Source organism: Lissotriton vulgaris, chromosome 9 (assembly GCF_964263255.1).
Source record: "Lissotriton vulgaris chromosome 9, aLisVul1.2, whole genome shotgun sequence".
Taxonomy (NCBI): Eukaryota; Metazoa; Chordata; class Amphibia; order Caudata; family Salamandridae; genus Lissotriton; species Lissotriton vulgaris.
Genome location: NC_141697.1, coordinates 478,018,877 through 478,038,002, shown reverse-complemented (window position 1 = coordinate 478,038,002; position 19,126 = coordinate 478,018,877). Strand labels below are relative to the sequence as shown.

Here is a 19,126-nt window from a genome sequence, read left to right as displayed (position 1 = left end):
TAATCAATACAGCCTTAGGCAGTGACACCAAAACTGGCCCCAGATGTGGCAGTCATGTTAGAAGAAAACTATAAGTTCTAAGTGATGGCCTGGGGTTTTGTCTTATCTTCACCAAAGGTTAGAGCAGCAGTCCCTATTTCCCCTTAGATCTCAGAACCCTTCAAGGTAACACACTTGGTTGCAGTAAATGGATTATTAACAATCATTTTCAATGAATTACAGTTTTCAGATTATATTTGCTAACCTATTAGGCCAACCTTCATTATTGGATTCCGCCAGTAGAACCTTGCCCCTTAACCAAAGCAACCAGGTTCTACAAAGTTGTGATTCTTGGACCCAGAAACTATCTGCTTAACAGGCAAGTGTTTTAACTGATTCTACTTTTATTCTTGCCCTGTATAATTTTATAAAGAGTGCAAGTCTCTCTTATTTTAAGATCAGAATAGGATTTAAACATGTTTTCCAGTGTTAGCAATTGTGATTTAACACACATGACCTTTACCAAGTTTCCCAAGATGTGTATGCATGTTGTCCGTACTATTTCAGAGATGGCCAGGCAAGTACTGAAGAGTTCCATAATGTTTTACAATTAGGACATAACAAAGTCAGGAGTAGGAGAAGGTTAATGGAGAACATTAGCAAGGGTAATTTCTCCCTGCCCAAATACATTGCATAAAAACTTTCATGTTGATTGATTCAAACTTCACCTGTCTACAATTATGTTAACTGAAATTGCAACCCCACATTTGTATGTATGCTAGGTAGAGAGAAATCCTGGGATTAACCAAGTTACAAGTTTGATCATTAAGTTCACTTTCCAACCCTTCCATCACCTAAACATCCTTTGCTTAACCTTATCAATCATCATTCTAGAATATATGATTAATTTGACTTGCCTTCCCTCCTTTCTGCAGCACCAAATTAACAACCCCTGTCCATATTTCATAGCAGGCACCACTGGAGATTCGAACTGTTATTTCAAAATTTTCAGTTTCATGACACATTTCCCCAAGAAAAGGCGAAAAATTAGGGTTTTTTGGTAAGTTAATAAGTTCTCTTTTTGAAGATACCATTGAACATTTTGTCATCTCCTCACATGATATAGTGCTCTTTAATTACTTTTCATATCCCAAGAACATTTGGTTAAAATGTTTCAATAATTCTAGGCACCCATGGCAAAATACTACCACTGGCAGATTGGAGACAATTATCATAAAATACTGGCACTGGCATACTAGATGTAAAATTTGCCATTGATAAGAAGGTACACATAACAAAGAAGGAGGGGGCCAAAGAGGGAGGGAAGAGGTGTGAGCTAGCCCTGTCAAAAGTCACAGGAAACAAGGAAACTATGTTTAGATGCTGCAAAATTATGTCAACGCAAGGAGAAATGGCAAGGTTTCCAAGATCATACAAATAATTATCTACATAACACTTAGAGTTAACTGTTTGTTTTGAAAATCAGAAATAAGGAAGTTAAAAAATAATGGACACTAACGTACTAGAGATAAATCTTGGTGCTGCTATACTAGAGGTAATACTTGGTATACGGCTCAGCCAAGGCAAAATGCTGGTGCTGGCATACTCGAGGTTATTCTTGGCTTAGGGAAATAGTATAGGGCACCAGTAGCAGAATGGTGACCCTGGTCCATTGGAGGACTACCGATGTGTGTGGGAGGGAAGGCAACGACAACAAAATGCAAGACCTGACAATGGTAATGGACAGCAGTCATATCAAACTTATGGCACTGTTATGTGGTATATAAGGTTTGGCCTAAGTGGGATCAACTTTGGCATATGGGGGGGCACTCAAGTCAAAATGCTGGCCCTAGTGCAATGGAGGCGATATTTTACATATGTGGGCTACTATAGCACATTTTGAAAAGAATGAGCTCAACTTCTGGGTAATGTCAGGTTTCATTGGCTTGGCACATCATGAACTAATTTAATGAGTGTTCTTTTAGAGGTTAAGGCTTTTGAGAAAATATATGTAAAACTTGGGCTTTGAAATGCACTATTGGAGCCCTTTTTTCAATATTTTCTCAGGAAGAACACCCCAATTTTTCTCTAGAAGAGGCAGGGCTCACTTGCTTCACTCACTCCAATTCAGGGCAAGTATTACTTCCCGCCACCTTCAAAGATCACCAGCTTCCACTACAAGAATAGAAGATAAACTTTCTTCATGAGCTCGTGTTACTTTCTGTAGCTCCCACTGGGTTCTGAACATTATGCTTTAGGTTTTCAAAGAATAAATTTAGCAGCTCAATGCACACCCTTCGTTTTTAAATATAAAAAAGAGCTATAAAAAACACATTTTTAAACAAGTACTTGCCTTGTTTTATTATTTTAAATACATGAAAAATGTGTTTAAATAAAATTCTCATCTCAGGGTTAGCACGAGTGATAGTGCCTTGAACAAGATAATAAATAAAAATGTATTACTAATAAACAAGTAATAATTTGAACAAATAACATAGTTCATATTCAATAAATGTTCTGTATCAATTAAATGTTCTGTATCAATTAATTGGAACCTACGTACTATTAATTTCAGCATTTTGTCCTCTTGTGATTTGTCAATATATTTATTGTTCCTTTATACACTAGAGGAGCTATTAAATCATGAACCATGTAGGTTCCTAGTGCCGTTCTGTTTTTTGTTGGACTATATTCTCTTTAGACAAACATACATTTGTCCCTTTAACACAAAGAAAAACAAGTAATGGTCCGCTGGCATATCACTTCAGTACCCTAACATAGATGAAATCTAAAACAGACATTTGTGTGATGTTAGCAGGGTTCTTTTGAGAAATCAGGGTCAAAGATCATATGATGCCACTTCCTGTCCTTAAGGTCAAAGAGAGTGAGGTGTCACAACTGCTACCCTTAACATTTTGGTGCATTGAGGTCCATGTTCTGTTCCCAAGTGCTTTGTTACCATGGGGGAATGTCACCTTCCCAGTTATAGACAAGACATTTACCAAGGTACAGAGAAGGGTGTTAAATTTTGTGTTAGAATGGATCTTAGTTAGCAAGAGCTGTGAACAGTTGCATTTAGACGCTATTTTAGGAATAGGGCTTGCTGAAATGGAAGGGGAAGCACTCCAGGTACACTTTTGTCCATGTCAGTTCTAAGCAATGATGGAAAATTCTCACATAGAGAAGGCTATGCAACCTTCTACTAAGATGTCATAGAAAAACCATTGAATATTTTTTTTATATAGTGGCGACCGGGTAAATAAGCGGAACTTTTGCTTAGTATGAAAACAAAAATACTTTTACTGAAGTACCTGGCATACAGAAGTAAGTTCCAAGTGTCTCAAGTGATCACATGAAAGAGAACAGCATATAGAAGGTTTTAAGGAAATATACGGTACTTCTTCATGCCAAAAGACCAATGTCACTGGTTCTTTCCTACCTACCCTCTTCTAGAATGTCATTGGCTTAGACGAGCCAATCTTTTGACTATGGTTTTGCTCATATTGTGCATTATCCTGGATACATTTTGTGTAACTCCCTGCCCCTAAAAGATGAAGGGGACCGGCCTGACATGGGCAGCCCTTTACAGGAGTCTTTGGCTCTCAGCATTATAGTGATTACCTGCATCCCTCCTGCCAACTTGCAGCTGCATTTGGCACTTTTTGAATGATGTTGCCTGCCTACCTCTGAATCCATTGCTTTTGGCACTTTTGGGATTACACTGCAAACTCTAACATTTCGCATGGTTATACCTGTCATTGGCAGCACTGAATGGGTCTGTTTGTCTCTGACCTTACTGGTGGCTTGAGGCACATTACTCTGCAGTGCTTTTTAAATGACCCCATCTTCCTACCGCTTGGTTGTGAGCCGTTTCAAGGCCTTTTGGATGATACTTCCCAGATGACGCAAGTCACATGGTCAAGCCCAGTAATAGTAGCACTAGATGAGGTCTGTGACTTTGAATTCTGTTGCGCTTCCTAACTTATCTCTCCTCTAGCTACTTACAGCCCAGCTAGGCCTGACAGCAGCACCAATCCAAGGGGGTCTATGCTGGTAGACTTTATGCCAATTACACTCTCTCTGGAATACAAGTATGGTCCTTGTACAGTCTTCTAATTAAAGCTTCACATTTTCTAATTCCCAAAAGGAGATGCGCTCATCCATGTCAAGTCCAATCCGGCCTCAGGCTCTCACAGAAAATGCGGGGAAATTCCTTGAAGTTCCAAAGAGTGTAGGACCAACTCCAGACTCCACATTAACTGACAAGCAAGAAGAACGTTCACCAGCTACCCCTGTTTCATCATCTGAGGTAATTAAAGACTCTGGTATAAAATGTGTTTGTCTGCCTTCATAAAGTGCCAGGTTCTATTGCTGAATTGCAATTCATGTATTCACTTTCAGGTGAGGAACATCTAGAAATGGAAATGGTCTCAGAGAGTGATAATAACGTATTCAAAGTACAATTTGGGGTATCAAAATTTAAGCAGCGTAGCAGGGTCAGTTTATGCATATTTGAGGGGAGGAAAATGAATTCCTTTCCTTATTCAAGGCCTTGTAGAATGTTTTGCAACCAGTCTGGTAGCTGGGGTTAACTAGTGTTTAATAAGTGTGTGAATGTGTTTTTCACTTTTTCTTTGAAGGAGTCTGAGCGAAATATCTATTCTATTTTTTTTGCTTTCCACTTGAGACCCTGCCTGTATAATTAGTGTGCTATACAATTAACATCAACAGTAGTAGTAATAGTAGTAGTAGTCTGCAAGCTAAATGCCAACATTGTCAGAAAAACTTGCTGGTACTGTGTGTGAACACCCCATGGTGGCTGCATGGTGGATGATTGATGCAGAGTGCCTGGGTAGACTATCTTTGTGAAATTCATAAAGATGCAAGGAAGGGGAAAGGCCCCCTATTCCCTTAGTGGGCAGTAGAAATATTCATATTTAGGCCTCTGTCAGCCCCTTGCTTCTGGTCGGTCTGTGAACATCCCATTTCTGGTTACTTGAGGGCTTTACAAATGTAACGGCAACGTTCAAGAAGTTATTTACATGATGGTCAGGTCATTTATGTGGCAAAGTATCAGTCCTTCCATTCTAGCAGTTTTTCCATCTTACCAATATATATTTTTACAAGCATAATTATATCAAAAGGGAGTGTTGACTAAAGCCATGGTTAATGGTAGAACACATACAGCTCCTTGCATTCCAGGCCCTTTTCAAAAGAAATACCTAATTATTCTTTAATTGTTACCCCCACCACTGTAGGACAACTCAGTCCCATAACTCATCCCCATGTTTATCATGACACAATTTAGCATTACTGACCACAGAGCTGGTCAATATTAATTATTATTGGACCTCACTTGGCTATGGACATGGGTCACTGATGAAGGCATATAAAGAATGGAAAGCCAATAACTAGTATAAATGACTGGCTCCATGGTCAATAATACAATCTGACAGCATTCTAAATACAGAGCTTAGAATGTCCTGTGGTGTGATGGAGATTGGAGCAATCATCTAGCAGAAGGTATAGACTGGATTATTTGGACTCTTCCCTGCTTTCGACATTCTACCTAACGTTGCTATAATCAAAGTAATTGTATGAACACTTGGGTAGACTTAATGGTATAGTTGAACTTACTATATCATGGATCAGAAAATGTTGTTCCTCAAAATTTGAGACTGATTTATAAAGAAAGAGCTTTGCTAGGCTTCAATGATGGATAACAATCGTTATACCTGTAAATAATTGATTTTGCTAAAGGTGCCAGCAACTTTCAAGACCTCTGTTCTGTAGACTTTACTATTTTTCTTCTCTTTCTCTTAGGAACTAGAAGACACTTTGGTGGAGGAGTGCATTGCACAGAGCCCTCTTGATGAAAAAAAGGAAATGCTTCTGATCTCAGACAAGCAACCCGGTGAAGAGGACATTATTTCTGATGAATTGCGACAGAGCTGGATATGCTATCAACAGAAATTGCGAGATGTACTTGAGAGTATCAAGCCTTTGATAGAAGGCAGAGAAGATAGGGGTGTACTTCACTCTTCAAGAGATGAAATGTTTTTACAGAAGCAGTCAACAAAACGCAAGGTAGCTATTTCGCGGAAAGTTATTTCATGTTTTGTCAAGGACTTGTTGGTATAAGCAAGATCTATGCATCTGCCTTTTAAACCACAATCTAACATTTAATAGTAATTGTTTTAATCTAATATTTAATAGTTATTGCTTAAAGTACTATTTTAAATAGTCCTTTGTAAAACAAAATTGCATAGGCTTACTTCAACAAACACTAGCAAAGCCAATAAGCCTAGTTTTAATGTGACAGCACACAAGCATGCAGAGATGTTGTTTCTCACTTTAAAGCCTGCCCTTTTAGCTTTTCCAATGCTAGGGAAAAAGTAGCAGAATTTATTGCTTTCTCTATAGAATACAGATAAAGAATTGAATGTGACAAACAGTATGATGCCTGAGTGTACTTTTCAGATATAAAATACCCCTTCATTCATTTCAAATAGTAGCACAAATAGGAGACAATATGTTACCAAAATAGCCAATAGTATGAGGTAAAAGGGTAATAATTCCTCCGGGTGGAACCATAGCCCACTCTATGTATATGGTAACAATGCATCTTGCAGACAATTCCACATTCATGCCAGATTTAGAAAGCAATATTTGTGACAGTCTGTCAAGCCTGGTTTGTGCATTTGTTGATTAACCGGTGTGCAGTTTAGAAGTGGTATTACAATTGCTTGTGAAAGCTTTAGTGTGACAGCCAAGTGACCTGTACAGTGCCAAGACAGTCCCAACTTAGCAGGGGTTGCACTGCATGGGCTAGATAAGCCACTTTAAAATAAGAATTTGGGGGTATGTTGCCTGTTGAGCAGGCCTCAGACTCAAGCAAAGCCCCAAATCCAAGCGGTTAAAAAGCAAGAATAAGTTCTATATATTTTGGCAAATTGAATTTCATATCTTTTGATGTTTGAGGGCTTGAATTGCAAGGCAGGCTAAGGGTAAAATAATGTCTTTCTTACTAGGGAGCCATTGAAACTCATTAGTGGTTTCAAAGGTTTGGTCAAATATTTTCTGAATTTATATGAGGCAAGCAGACAGGAGGAGATTGAATTTTGGCATGGAAAGCACATAATGTGGGGAATGCCTATCAGAAGGGATTTTTCACAGTCCATTATAGTGATAATTATTGTCAGAGGCTAGAGGGTTCAATGAAAATTTTGTTTTTTACAAATAAGTAATAGTTACAGGAAACAGGTTTTAAGGTTTTTGTCAGAAAGAGCTGTAACGTTAAGAAAAAGACCCAAGCTAATGCCTAGAGAATTTGCAGATGGAGGAAGCAATGGAGGGAGACTTACAAGCTTGAAGACAGGGCCATTCTTTAAATGATGAATTCAAGAATGGAGGAGAGAAAAGTAAGAATTCAGTTTAGAGGGTTATGTTTGAGGAGGGTAGAGGGTATCAGCTCTATCCAGCAGCAAGGTAGCATTCAAGGAAAAGGACATCTATCGAAAAAGAAACTTGAATGTATAGATGATTGTCATCAAAGCATTGATGTACACAAACACCTGTGACATCCATGTGGACTCCCAGCACACGTTGAAGGATGATGCAGACAGTACCTTTCAGTATTTAGATATGCTCATTTTGTAACCAGCTGGGGCCATATCAGGAATAGTGCCTCGGGGGCAAACGGACCTGTGAGCCCACCATGTGTGTCCCCGAGACCTATGGTATTAAAGAAGAAACTGCAGATGCTCAGGCGGCCCCTTCTGGAATACTGATAACTCTGGTGGAGTGTTATCATTGCTCCGAAAGATCTTCCGGTGGATCCCCACCGAAACCAGGAAGACGGTCACCCAGGCACTCGTCACCAGCCGACTGGACTACGGAAACACCCTCTACGCCGGAACCACAGCCAAACTTCAGAAAAGTCTCCAACCCATCCAGAACACCTCCGCACGACTCGCCCTGGACATCCCCCGACACAGCCACATCTCCGGCCACCTGAGAGACCTGCATTGGCTCCCCGTCAGCAAGAGGATCACGTTCAGACTCCTCACCCACGCACACAAGGCTCTCCACGACCTGTGCCCCAAGTACCTCAACAACCGCCTGACCTTCTACACTCCCACCTGCCAGCTACGATCAACCAGCCTCGCCCTCGCCGCCGTTCCACGCATCTGCAGAGCCACCACCGGAGGAAGATCCTTCTCCTACCTGGCAGCCAAGACATGGAACTCCCTCCCCATCCACCTCCGGCTAACCCAGGACCATCTCTCCTTCAGGAAGCAACTCAAGACCTGGCTTTTCGAGCAGTAACGTACCCCTCTCCCCCAGCGCCTTGAGACCCCTCCGGGTGAGTAGCGCGCTATACAAATGTTATGATTGATTGATTGATCGAGGGCGTTCCCTCATGTACTAGGTTGCGTGGCCCCATGTAAATGAAGAAATCACTTAGCCTCTGCACCTGTGCCTGCTCCCTATAAGGTAGAAGGGACAGAGACAAACATGCCCTTAGGAAGCGTAATGAGAGTGCGCCACAAAAAGGTGTGCTCTCTGAGAGCAGTCCCATAGATCTCCGAAAAGTTCCTATACAGGTGGGCGCAGTTGTCCCGGTCCGCTCACTGGGCACCTTTTGAAAGGTGCACCTTGGCGCAAACAGTGACAGTGTGTCATGTATAATGCGGCTCTGATTGGTATTATTGCAGATCTCTTCTCTCACCTAGTGTTCCAATATTGAGCTATCTTTTCTCTTACTTTGTGAATGACAGAGATCTAGAGGGAAGTCAGGTGTTTTGGTTGTTATGTGTTGCTGCATGATATCATTGCTTATTTTTTGCCTGTGTCTGTTCTCAAGATGTCTTCAGGGAGTCTCAGCTGAAATTTCTCTTCTTCTGGCCATGAAACTGGCTCCCCTTTTCAAAAACCCCTCAACCTCTTCTGCCTTCAGTGTCCCCTGTGTACGGTCATGGCTAGACCCCTTGTAACCCCCATGGCAGTCTGTTTGACACTGAATATAATTGGCATTGCTCGATAAGGATATTAGTGGCAAGTGCTCCTTATGGTTGAGCAAGAGTACAAGCTGAAAAGGAGAATTGCCTGAATTACCCAACTCTGTCGTAGCCCGCGGGCATTCTTCAGCAGGAAGCAATTTATTTCAGTGACTCCCTTTTAGACCAGGCAGTACCTATTTGAATTAACACCTTTATTCCCTTTCTTAAATGCCTAGGAATTCTTTGGCCTTCTCTTAATGGGAAACAGTGTTCACAACGCTGCCAACACAACATGCTTCCATTACAACACGGTCGTTACAACAACCAACTTGTTTCTACGCAATCCATTACATTGCAAGTTGTATCAACAACTTGCTGTAGGGGGCGTGCAAATCAGGGAATGTGTTGGATTGTAAATCCAACACCTCCCCTGCTGTTGCGCAGGCAGGAGTAGGATTAGTAATTAATACTAGTCCTAAGTCCAGTGCGTCCCCTACAGCAAGTCGTTGAAACGTCTTGCGATGTAATGGATCACGTAGAAACAATGCAGTTGTTGTACCGACTGTGTTGTAAGGGAATGCGTAGTGAAAGAATTCGTTGTAAAGGGCCATATTCCATTTCACACTGAAAAAGGAGGCATAGCAGACTGTAAGAGTTACTGCACGCTTCTAGTTAAATTGTCAGTCTAAATCTAACAGACATATATCATGTGTGGTTGCAAGTTCATAACTTCAAGGTATGGTTCTCAACCCCTTACACTTATATTTGGAAGATCGCATATGCCCATGTTAGTTAACAAAATTAGCTTTAGGTAGTTACTCTGGACCCAGTTATAGTACTTGAGCTTAGCAAAGAGACATCCTCTATAGTGTGTCCAGGTAAGACATATCTAGGAGAACAAGGCTAAAACAAACGGATTTTATTAGTTTGAGTCAAGGAAGGGACAGCAACCCCTCTTTGGAAAGTAGGTCACTTGTGGTGTCTCTGACTACTGCACTCTGGATTTGTCTACAAAAGGATATAATTACGTAGGGGTTTTAGGAAGCACAGCAAGAGATGATGTGAATGTCCAGGTTGCCATGATAAGTAAGCAAGAGTTGTATGCTGGAGTGACAATAATGACTTTTAAAAACTGCTTTCCAATGTAGTCAAACAGTTTATGTTGGAGTTTCCCTTGGAATTATCTCCGTAAAGACAACTCCCAAGGCATTTAACCATGTAGGATGTCAACGATGCTGATATGGTGCAATCCCTGTACTTTCTGTTACAATAATTTAGCATCCCAACCATAATGGCCAAGAATCAATAAATGTTTTTGTCCAGTTTCTGTAGAACAGGAACTGGATGACCAGATAGCTGAGAAAGTGCAATATCCTACAGATTGCTTTTTTTCAACTTTTGCTTTTTGCCTTTTAGATTTTGGATCATTGATGGGGAGTTTAGATTGTCCTCAGAATTTTTCAAAACCAACCAGGAGACGCTCAAGGCTCTTTTCAATTTGAAAATACACAGAAAGGCACTGTCAGCACAAAAGAATATGGAACTACTTGTTTTTAAATGGGTAAATCAGGAGGTATCTACATTGGAGCAATACAATACTTTTCAAATTCAGAAGCAACTTTATTCGGTCTACCTAGACCATAAAAGAATAAAAACAATAAATCCATACAAATAAATACAGACTACAATAAAATAATACAGCAGGTAGATTGCAATTAAAAGACAATGTAAAAAAACATTACAAACAAATGATCATAAGATGTAAAATACTCATGTAGGCACAAGCAAAAAAAAGAAGGTGCATCCACTACTACATGATCAGCGTTGCCTTCTACTTTATCGCACATTGAATGAAAGTGGCTGTTAAATAACACATTTTCCCAGAAGGAAGTGTCTGTAAATAATTAAAAGCTGATTTATAATATCAAATGTACGCTTCTTTTTAAAAAGGTAGCAAGTAGCGCTTTCTCAGCAATTAATCAAATTTACGGAAAAACATTAAGGGAATCGTACTTTGCTCTGAGTGATCGTTACAGGGACAGGCGGGTAGGCAGCGGTAATATCAGCCCTGACGAGAAAAGGCAGCCAGAAAGTGCACTGTGAATTGTCTGAATCTGACTAACAAATATCTGTGGTGCTCATTACACAACCATATAAGGCACTGCTCAATACCAGTGTTTACACGGATCCGCATATACACCAGGTCAGTAGGCATAACAAACACCATCTGAATTTTCTCATCCATTCCATTAGCTAAAAATGTGTTCTTAGGAGCAGTGTGGGAGACAATTGCCCTACTGCTAGGAGATATGAACAGGTCCTTGCGTGCCAGAATAAGGAAGATGTCACGGATATACCTTATCCAGGGGATGGTTAAGCCTTGGTCCAGTTTTAAACAGTCAGCGAGCACGTTCTGTTGAAAGAGGTCTGACTCCTGGATCAAATTCTGAGCCACAGGAGGAGTCGTTGCAACTTTATACAATTATTTATATATCCAATTCTAACCTTGGCGTGAGAGATAAAAGGGCTGGTGTTTCTAAGGACAGATAGTAACCTTTTAGTAAAACCATTCTCAAAGGCATCTAGACTCGGCTGATCAGTAATGCCCCATAACCCGACCCCATAAGAAGCAATGGCACAGCATTTGGCTTTATAATTGGCTACATGTTCCTTAATGGGCTAGTGGACTAATCTACGGGCAAAGTTGAGGAGAGCCTCAACAGCTTTAGAGAAACAGCGGCTCTACTGGTCTTTAAGGGGCCCCATGCTATGTGGGTGTCAAAGGGAATACCTAAGTACAAGAACGAGGGCTCAGTGCTAACCTTGGAGCTATTACCTACAAAGGCAGTGCTGTCTTTTTTCTTTGCACCAAAGATCATAACGTGTGTCTTGACCTGATTGAGCCTCGGATCTCAACTGGTCATAAAATGGCAAAAATGATCCATCAAGCGTCGTAAGCCGAATGCTGTCTTCGCCTTTAGAACTGTATCATCGGCATAAATTAAAGTACCGTACGAACAATGCGGTCACCTATGCGGGGGCAGTCAGCCTTAACCTCATCGCTGCTAAGGAGATTTTCCTGATGTGCTGCATCCTCAGAATTGGGTGTGGTCATGACGGGACGGTTCCGTCATGAGCACAGCTCAACCGATGCTCATGACGGAACCGTTCCGTCATGAGCATCGAAGGGGTTAAGTTTCAACAGATTCTCCTCCAAGATATATATATACATTGAGAATAGAAATGAGGCCAAAACACAGCCTTGGCGTACACCTCTTGCAAGGTTAAAGGCTGAATTAGTCTGTCCACCGGACCGAATCTCACGCTAGCAGTGACCTCATTGTGAAGCTCTCTGAGGAAATTGACAATTTACTGGTCGACCCCCATGTTAGTCAACATGCTCCAGTGCTTGGACTTCTTGACAGAGTCAAAAGCAGCACTCAGGTGCATAAAGCCAAATTACAACTTACCCTTCCTAGTCACTGTATACTTACCTATAAACAGGTAGAAATTGAGAGACTGCTCCACAGTGTCAAGACTCGGCTGTAAGCTATATTTGACCTCTGAAAGCACATTATGTTAATCGCCCCAAGATTGGCGATGATCCAGCAAAGTACATCCCATAACCTTGGCAGTAGAAATTATCAAATATATGGGGCGGTAGCATTGTAGGTCGCCTTTCAAGCCCTTTTTCAATATTGGGACAATAATGGCATGGGACCATCCTATGGGCGGGCCAGTCACTAAGGCTACATTTAGGACATTAGTCAAGAGCGGGGCCCATAGTGAAGTGCTAGCCTTAAACATGTCTGAAGGTATCCAATACTTAAAAATGAGACACTAAAGTCACCCCTGAAATAAATGAATGGACGTTGAACCACAGAAAATGGTATCCCCAAGCTAGCATGCCCTTTTCAAATATATATCTATCAGCCATTTTCACCTCAAATAAGAGTGCTACTTTTTTTAACACTGAAATCGGTGTCATGTCATTAATTTATTCTGGAGTGACCATTTGTAGTGTGAGGTCTTAAGGATGCTGGTTTAATGCAACCAAACTTGACATGCTGGTATCTCTCCCAGAAGCATGAAAATAAAGCATCTTGAAACTCATTGGTACATATGATAGACTCCAAGGTGGTAGAAAAAAGACAGGGATAGCAGTGTCAAGCTCGAAGGAGCCCTTTTTATATTACTTGCATACATACAGCAATTAAGCTATCTCATTCCCTTTTTTTCAGAATAGGCTCTTTTTAACCACAAGATAATATGGTCGTAGTCCCTCTTGACTCTTAGTACTACTGAATAGTCCTTTAACAATGATTGGGGACCCCCCACACTTCTTTATCACTATGCCCCTGTGATTTGGTCCCGCCGGGGGGTAATTTTTAAAAAAACAGGCCAGGTTTTTTAAAAAGAAAAATTTGGGCCTTTTTTGTCCTTGTGGGACCACTTGGGCAGGCCTAGGGGATCAGGGTGTGTCTACCCTGCCCCCTTTTTGTGTTTTTCACGTTTGTTTTACTGATTTCTTGTGCCTCAATCTACCGAGCACAAGATGGATGCCAACACTTCCTGGTTAGAAGTGTTGACAGCCAATGAGCATGCAGCTTTCTTGGTAAGGTATGCTGATTGGCTGCCACTGTCTGTCAACACTGGCACAAGATGGATGCCAACACTTCCTGGTTAGAAGTGTTGACAGCCAATGAGCATGCAGCTTTCTCAGGAAGGCATGCTGGTTTTGTAAATGAGAATTTTGTATATGTATTAATTGTTATATTTTTTATACTGATTTACTACATTATTATAAATTATTTATTTTTAGATATTTTATTTTTTAAATTACATTACATATTTTTAATATAAAATGAAAAATAAATTCTTACACCTCTCTGCAACGCAGCCCCCTGGCGCGTTTGCAGAGGGGGAACTAATTCCCCTTACATACTGGGGGTCCCTGGGGGCCATCTAGCCCACCAGGAACCTCCAGTATTCCCCAGGGGGCTGCATTGCAGAGAGGTGTAATGACGCCACACCCTTTTTTACACCTCTCTGCAGCGCAGCCCACGGGCGCGTTTGCAGAGGGGGAACTAATTTCCCTTGCATACTGGGGGTCCCTGGGGGCCAACCAGCCCACCTGGTACCTCCAGTATGCATTGCAGAGAGATGTAATGAGGCTTAGCCCCTTTTTACACCTCGCTGCAACGCAGCCCCCCGGGCGTGTTTATATTGGTTGTCCCTGGGGGCCAACTAGCCCACCTGGGACCTCCAGTATGCGCCAGGTGGCTGCATTGCAGAGTGGTGTAATGAGGCCACACCCTTTTTTACACCTCTCTGCAACGCAGCCCCCGGGCGTGTTTTCAGAGGGGGAACTAATTCCCCTTGCATACTGGGGGTCCCTGGGAGGCAACTAGCCCACCAGGAGCCTACAGTATGCCCCAGAGGGCTGCGTTGCTTTGCCCCGGAGGGCGGCGGTCCCCGGGGCAGTGTTGGGGGGGGGGGGAATTGGGCAACCCCCACACTTCTTTATCACTATGACCCCACAATTTGGTCCCCCTGGGGGGTAATTTTTAAATAAACATACCGGGTTTTAAAAATAAAAACATATTTGGCCTTGGGGGTCCTTGTGGGACCTCATGAGCAGGCCTAGGGGGTCAGGGTGCTTCTACCCTGCCTCCTTTTTGTGTTCCACATGTTTGTTTTTCTGCTGCTTTCTTGTGCCTCGGTCTACCGAGCACAAGATGGCTGCCAACACTTCCTGGTTTGAAGTGTTGAAAGCCAATGAGCATGCAGCTCGTGCTCGAGAAGTATTAGAACTCAAAAAGGGGGAAGGGTAGAAGCACCCTGACCCCCTACGCCTGCTCAGGGGTTCCCACAAGGACCCCCAAGGCAAAAAAAACAATTTAGGTGGGGTGGCAGATCGCGGGGTGCTTTTACCCTGCCCCCTTTTTAAGTTCTACACGTTTGTTTTTCTGCTTTCTTGTGCCTCAGTCTACTGAGGCACAAGATGGCTGCCATCAATTTCTGTTTTAGAGTGTTGACAGACAGTGGCAGCCAATCAGCAAGAAGCTCGTGCACGGCAAGGTGCTTGCACGGCAAGGTGTGCGCACGGTGCGCGCTTATAGATATATAATTGATTTCAACTTTAATGTTCTCAGCAACTACTGGATGGATTTACACCATATAAACAAAAGCGTGGTCTGCGTACCAGACCCTACCATTTTCCCAAATTTGGTGTAATTCCGTTCAGCGGTTCGGGCTGTAGCCTGTCTAATCGTCCTATGGAAATTAACATGGGGAAAAAACGTTTTGGTACCCCTCTTTTTTCTCGGCCCCCGCTTGACGAATCTTCCCGAGACTTTCAGGGAAGGAGTGGAGTGGAGCGGGCCATCTTCTTTGGGAAATTCACGGAGATTCATCAACCGGCGCCAAAGTTATTCCCAATAGAATGTTGCGTATTTCCTATGGAAACTAGGTCCTAACTATAACTACCTACTGGCGACCGCCAGTAGGTAATATATGTGAATGGACTGGGATTCTATGTACTGTGTATTATCAAGTAATCAAGTAAATATTATAAATAGTGTGTCAATTAGACGGGGATATGACGTACAGGTTTCCCACCACCCACCTGAAGTGCTTTCACCCAGGAGCGGCCAAGCATTCAATGAGTGTCGACACACTGCCACTTTTCCCACATCAAATGCAATTTTCTAGACTGATGAGCCCTCAGTTTCTCAAGCAAAAAGTAAGCATTCAGGGTTGAAGTGTCTATTATCTATTTCTCTCTTGTTTATATGTGTCTGTTCATGTGTTGGCAGTTACTGTATGGGATTTTGAAGGCATGTGTATATATATATCTCTTTGTACCTTCCTGCATGTACACCGGTGTGCATAAATGCATTTAGACTGTGTGTGGGAGCCCATCTGTGTTTTTATATTAATGAATATTTGTAAGTCTGTTGGCCTTTGTGCATGGGCTTCTGAATGGCTGTTGGCCTGAGTAAATGTGTGTTTGTTGGTCTGTTTGAAGAGTTATCTCTGATAGTGTTCTAAGGTACTTGCAGGCCTTTTGATCTCTGTACTTGGGTGTCTTAATGTCTCCTCGTTTTTGTACATGTTACTGCTTTCTATGGATTTGTGTGCATGGATACTTATAAATGTGCGCCAATATGTCTGCTGATCGGTGCGGTGTTGGTTTGTGTGTGCTTGTGTATCTCTAAGTGTATAGCTGGAACTGCATATGTGCAACTATATGTGATATACATATGACTGTACACTTACATGTCACTGCATGCATGTCATCTACTAAAGCCAAGCTTGTTTGGCCTTGATCTTGTAAAGGACTGGTGAGGTTCTGCTAGTGCAAACTTCTTACACCACATCTTTAATTCTGAAAAAGCGATGTGGAAATCAGGCATATCAATGCCAGGCGGTTGTTGAATATATTACTTAAAAACTGACATTAAAGATTCCGAATTTTTCACAAACTATTCATAGCCCTGACAGAATGAGACTAGAGCTGTGTGACATGAACATTAGCAGCTGTATTCCAAAATATTTCTGGTTGATATGTGTATTCTCAAAATACAAACTCAGCAGGAGCAAGGTAACCTGAGAGGTAGCCAGCGGGGAATCCATTTTGGTATAAACAACTTTTGCAACCGTATCCCAATTCAGTACTATATGTCTCGAGGGGCAAACCCACATAAACAGCTCAAACACCTTTTATTGCTTAATGAAAATGCAAATATATTCATGTAAATATTCTCCAGTGGTTATACAGAATGCTTCTCCCCTAACGCCAGCTAACTGATAGTTTTAAAAGATGCTGTCTACTTTTTAAATTCTACAAGGATGTTTCACTCTACTCTGTATCGTTTGTGCGACAAGTGTTAGAAGGAACACTATACCGTTTTGCACAAATATTAGAATACTTGTTACAAATATAATCACACGTATATAGTGTTTGGCGTATTTTTAATTTCATAACTATTCTTTAATAGTCTATATGTAAATACATGTTGAAAGATAATTACACTTTGACCTTTTTTTCGACATTGTTTTACCAGTAGCAGAAAGAGATGTTGAGTGAAAGTTTTGTGAAGAGCAAAATACCGATAAAACCTCCTGACAAAAAAATTCAAGAATTGGGCACACGTGGAAAAGAGGAAAAAAAAGTGAAAATGTAGCATTGAATGTATTTGAAAAAAGAAAGTAAAGCAATAGTATTGTTTATGAAATCATATTTCCATTCCTTTATCTGCAATTCCAAGTTTTTGCATGACTCCAATGCAGGGATAGCCAACGTGGCAGGATCCATGACAGAGTTTTATGATAATCATAGACTATGTAAATAAATACTGTTTAGCATTACAGTATGCAAATAAGATAGTCATAAAACCTGACATGGATTTGACATTTGTGAAGGAATGGTGATTAAAATTGTGATTGACGGGGCGTGGCTAAGATGGCGGCCTGAGTGGACGCTAGTTCGTGAGGCTCCCCGGCCCGAATCCCCGTTGTGACCCTCAATCAGCATTTAAGCCCCCAGGCTGGAGTGAACTGTGCCCAGCAGTGCGGGGGCAACTGGTGCCCTATCCTTTTGGTGGCGAGAGAAAGCGGAGCCACCCCCACGCGACACCCTTTCCTTTGCGGAGCAGGGTCCCGCCTGGCGCTGGTGTGTAATGGCGGCCAAGAACACAGAGTAATCCGCGACGAGTCTCCGCCGAGGTGGCCCACCAGGAGGACGCCCTCCGTGAGGGCGACGGCTGGAGCAGAGAAAGGAACCAGTGGGGAAGCGCGTGACAGCAGCGCTTGGTGAGCAAGGTGAGCTGCGGAGCGCGCAGCCGAGGACAGCGGCGGCATCAACCTAAAAGGCGCGAAAATTGAGCCTCAGGACTTGGGGCCTACATCCAGTGAACACACGCCAGCCCGCCGGAGCTACAACCAGCAGCGCGGGGGCCGGCACGGTGAGACACCAGGGGTCGCCCAAGCTGAGAGCAGCGGACGGGAGCCGGCGGTGAGACAAGAGGCAGCAGCGCACTGTCGGCGAGGTGAGCTGAGGTGGGACCAGCCGGGGGTGGAGGGAAGCCCGCCCGGGAAGCGCGAAATTCGAGATCCAGGTGTTGGGGCCTACAGAGGCTAGTCTGCCTGCAGTACTGAAGCCGGTAAGGAGGGGCGGTGAGAGACCTGTGCGGCAGAGAGGACACATCTGGGCACGGCCTGGAGAGTGGAACTGTCTACTGCGCGCGATTGCCCGGCGAGAAGGGGCCGATGCCCAGAAGGTGAGGACTGGAGCGAAAGGAACAGTGGTGCTTCCCCGGCGCTCATAGCGCTTCGCCAGCGTGGTGACTGGGCCAAGTGGGACACATTAGTGCTCGCGCCGGACCTGGCCCAGGTGGACTTTGTGGGGGTGAGGCTCAGCCTGCGCTGCCTTGATGCGAGTGGGGCTTGGAGCAGGTCCCCGCAGCGCTTACCCTCCATAATACCCAGAGCGCAACAGTAGACGGGGCACTTGGCCGGGGCACTTGGTGCGGCGCAGGAGACGATTTAGGGGCCCGGACCACTTGGGCATGCATTCATCAGAGTAGACTCCGTTCGAGTGGACAAGCTTTCAAGGCTCTCCAGGGCTAGAGCAGTTGGCGCATCATGGCCACTGTGGGACGCAGGGGCGGACGCACCATAACGGACATGCTGGTCAAGGGTACCCCTAAGGGAGAGAAGGGCCCGCCGTACCCAGCAGTGGCAAAAGAAACCACAGGGCAGGAGGATGGAGGGGCCCCCATCACTAAATCGTTCTTGGAGACTCTATTTAACTCCTTGCGAGAGGACTTCCAGACGCTAAAGCAGGACATGGCTGGAGAGCACCGTGAACTGCGCCATGATGTGGACAGCTTGGGCGAACGAGTGGCGGCGGTGGAGGAAGCGGAACAGACTAGGAGCGAGGAGGAAAAACAATTGCAGCAAGAAGTCATCAGCCTCCTTGAGCAACAAGTCGATCTTCAGACGCATGCGGAAGACCTCGAGAACCGCTCTCAGAGGAACAACATAAAGGTCCGAGGCGTTCCATCCAAAGCAGAGGGGAACAGTGTCACATACTTTTTGCGGGGAATGTCCTGGGATATTTTGGGGGAAACCGATGACTT

The 19,126-nt window shown here is 43.3% G+C and overlaps 1 protein-coding gene across 1 annotated transcript in view; it reads left to right on the top strand.

Moving 5' to 3' along the window:
- SYNE2 (spectrin repeat containing nuclear envelope protein 2) overlaps positions 1-19,126 on the top strand; it is a 1,750,628-nt gene that overhangs the window by 854,420 nt on the left and 877,082 nt on the right. Inside the window, exons 84-85 of the mRNA XM_086937933.1 lie at positions 4,127-4,288; positions 5,803-6,066. Of these exons, the coding sequence (XP_086794059.1) occupies positions 4,127-4,288; positions 5,803-6,066 (426 nt within the window). The remainder of the gene's footprint in view (positions 1-4,126; positions 4,289-5,802; positions 6,067-19,126) is intronic.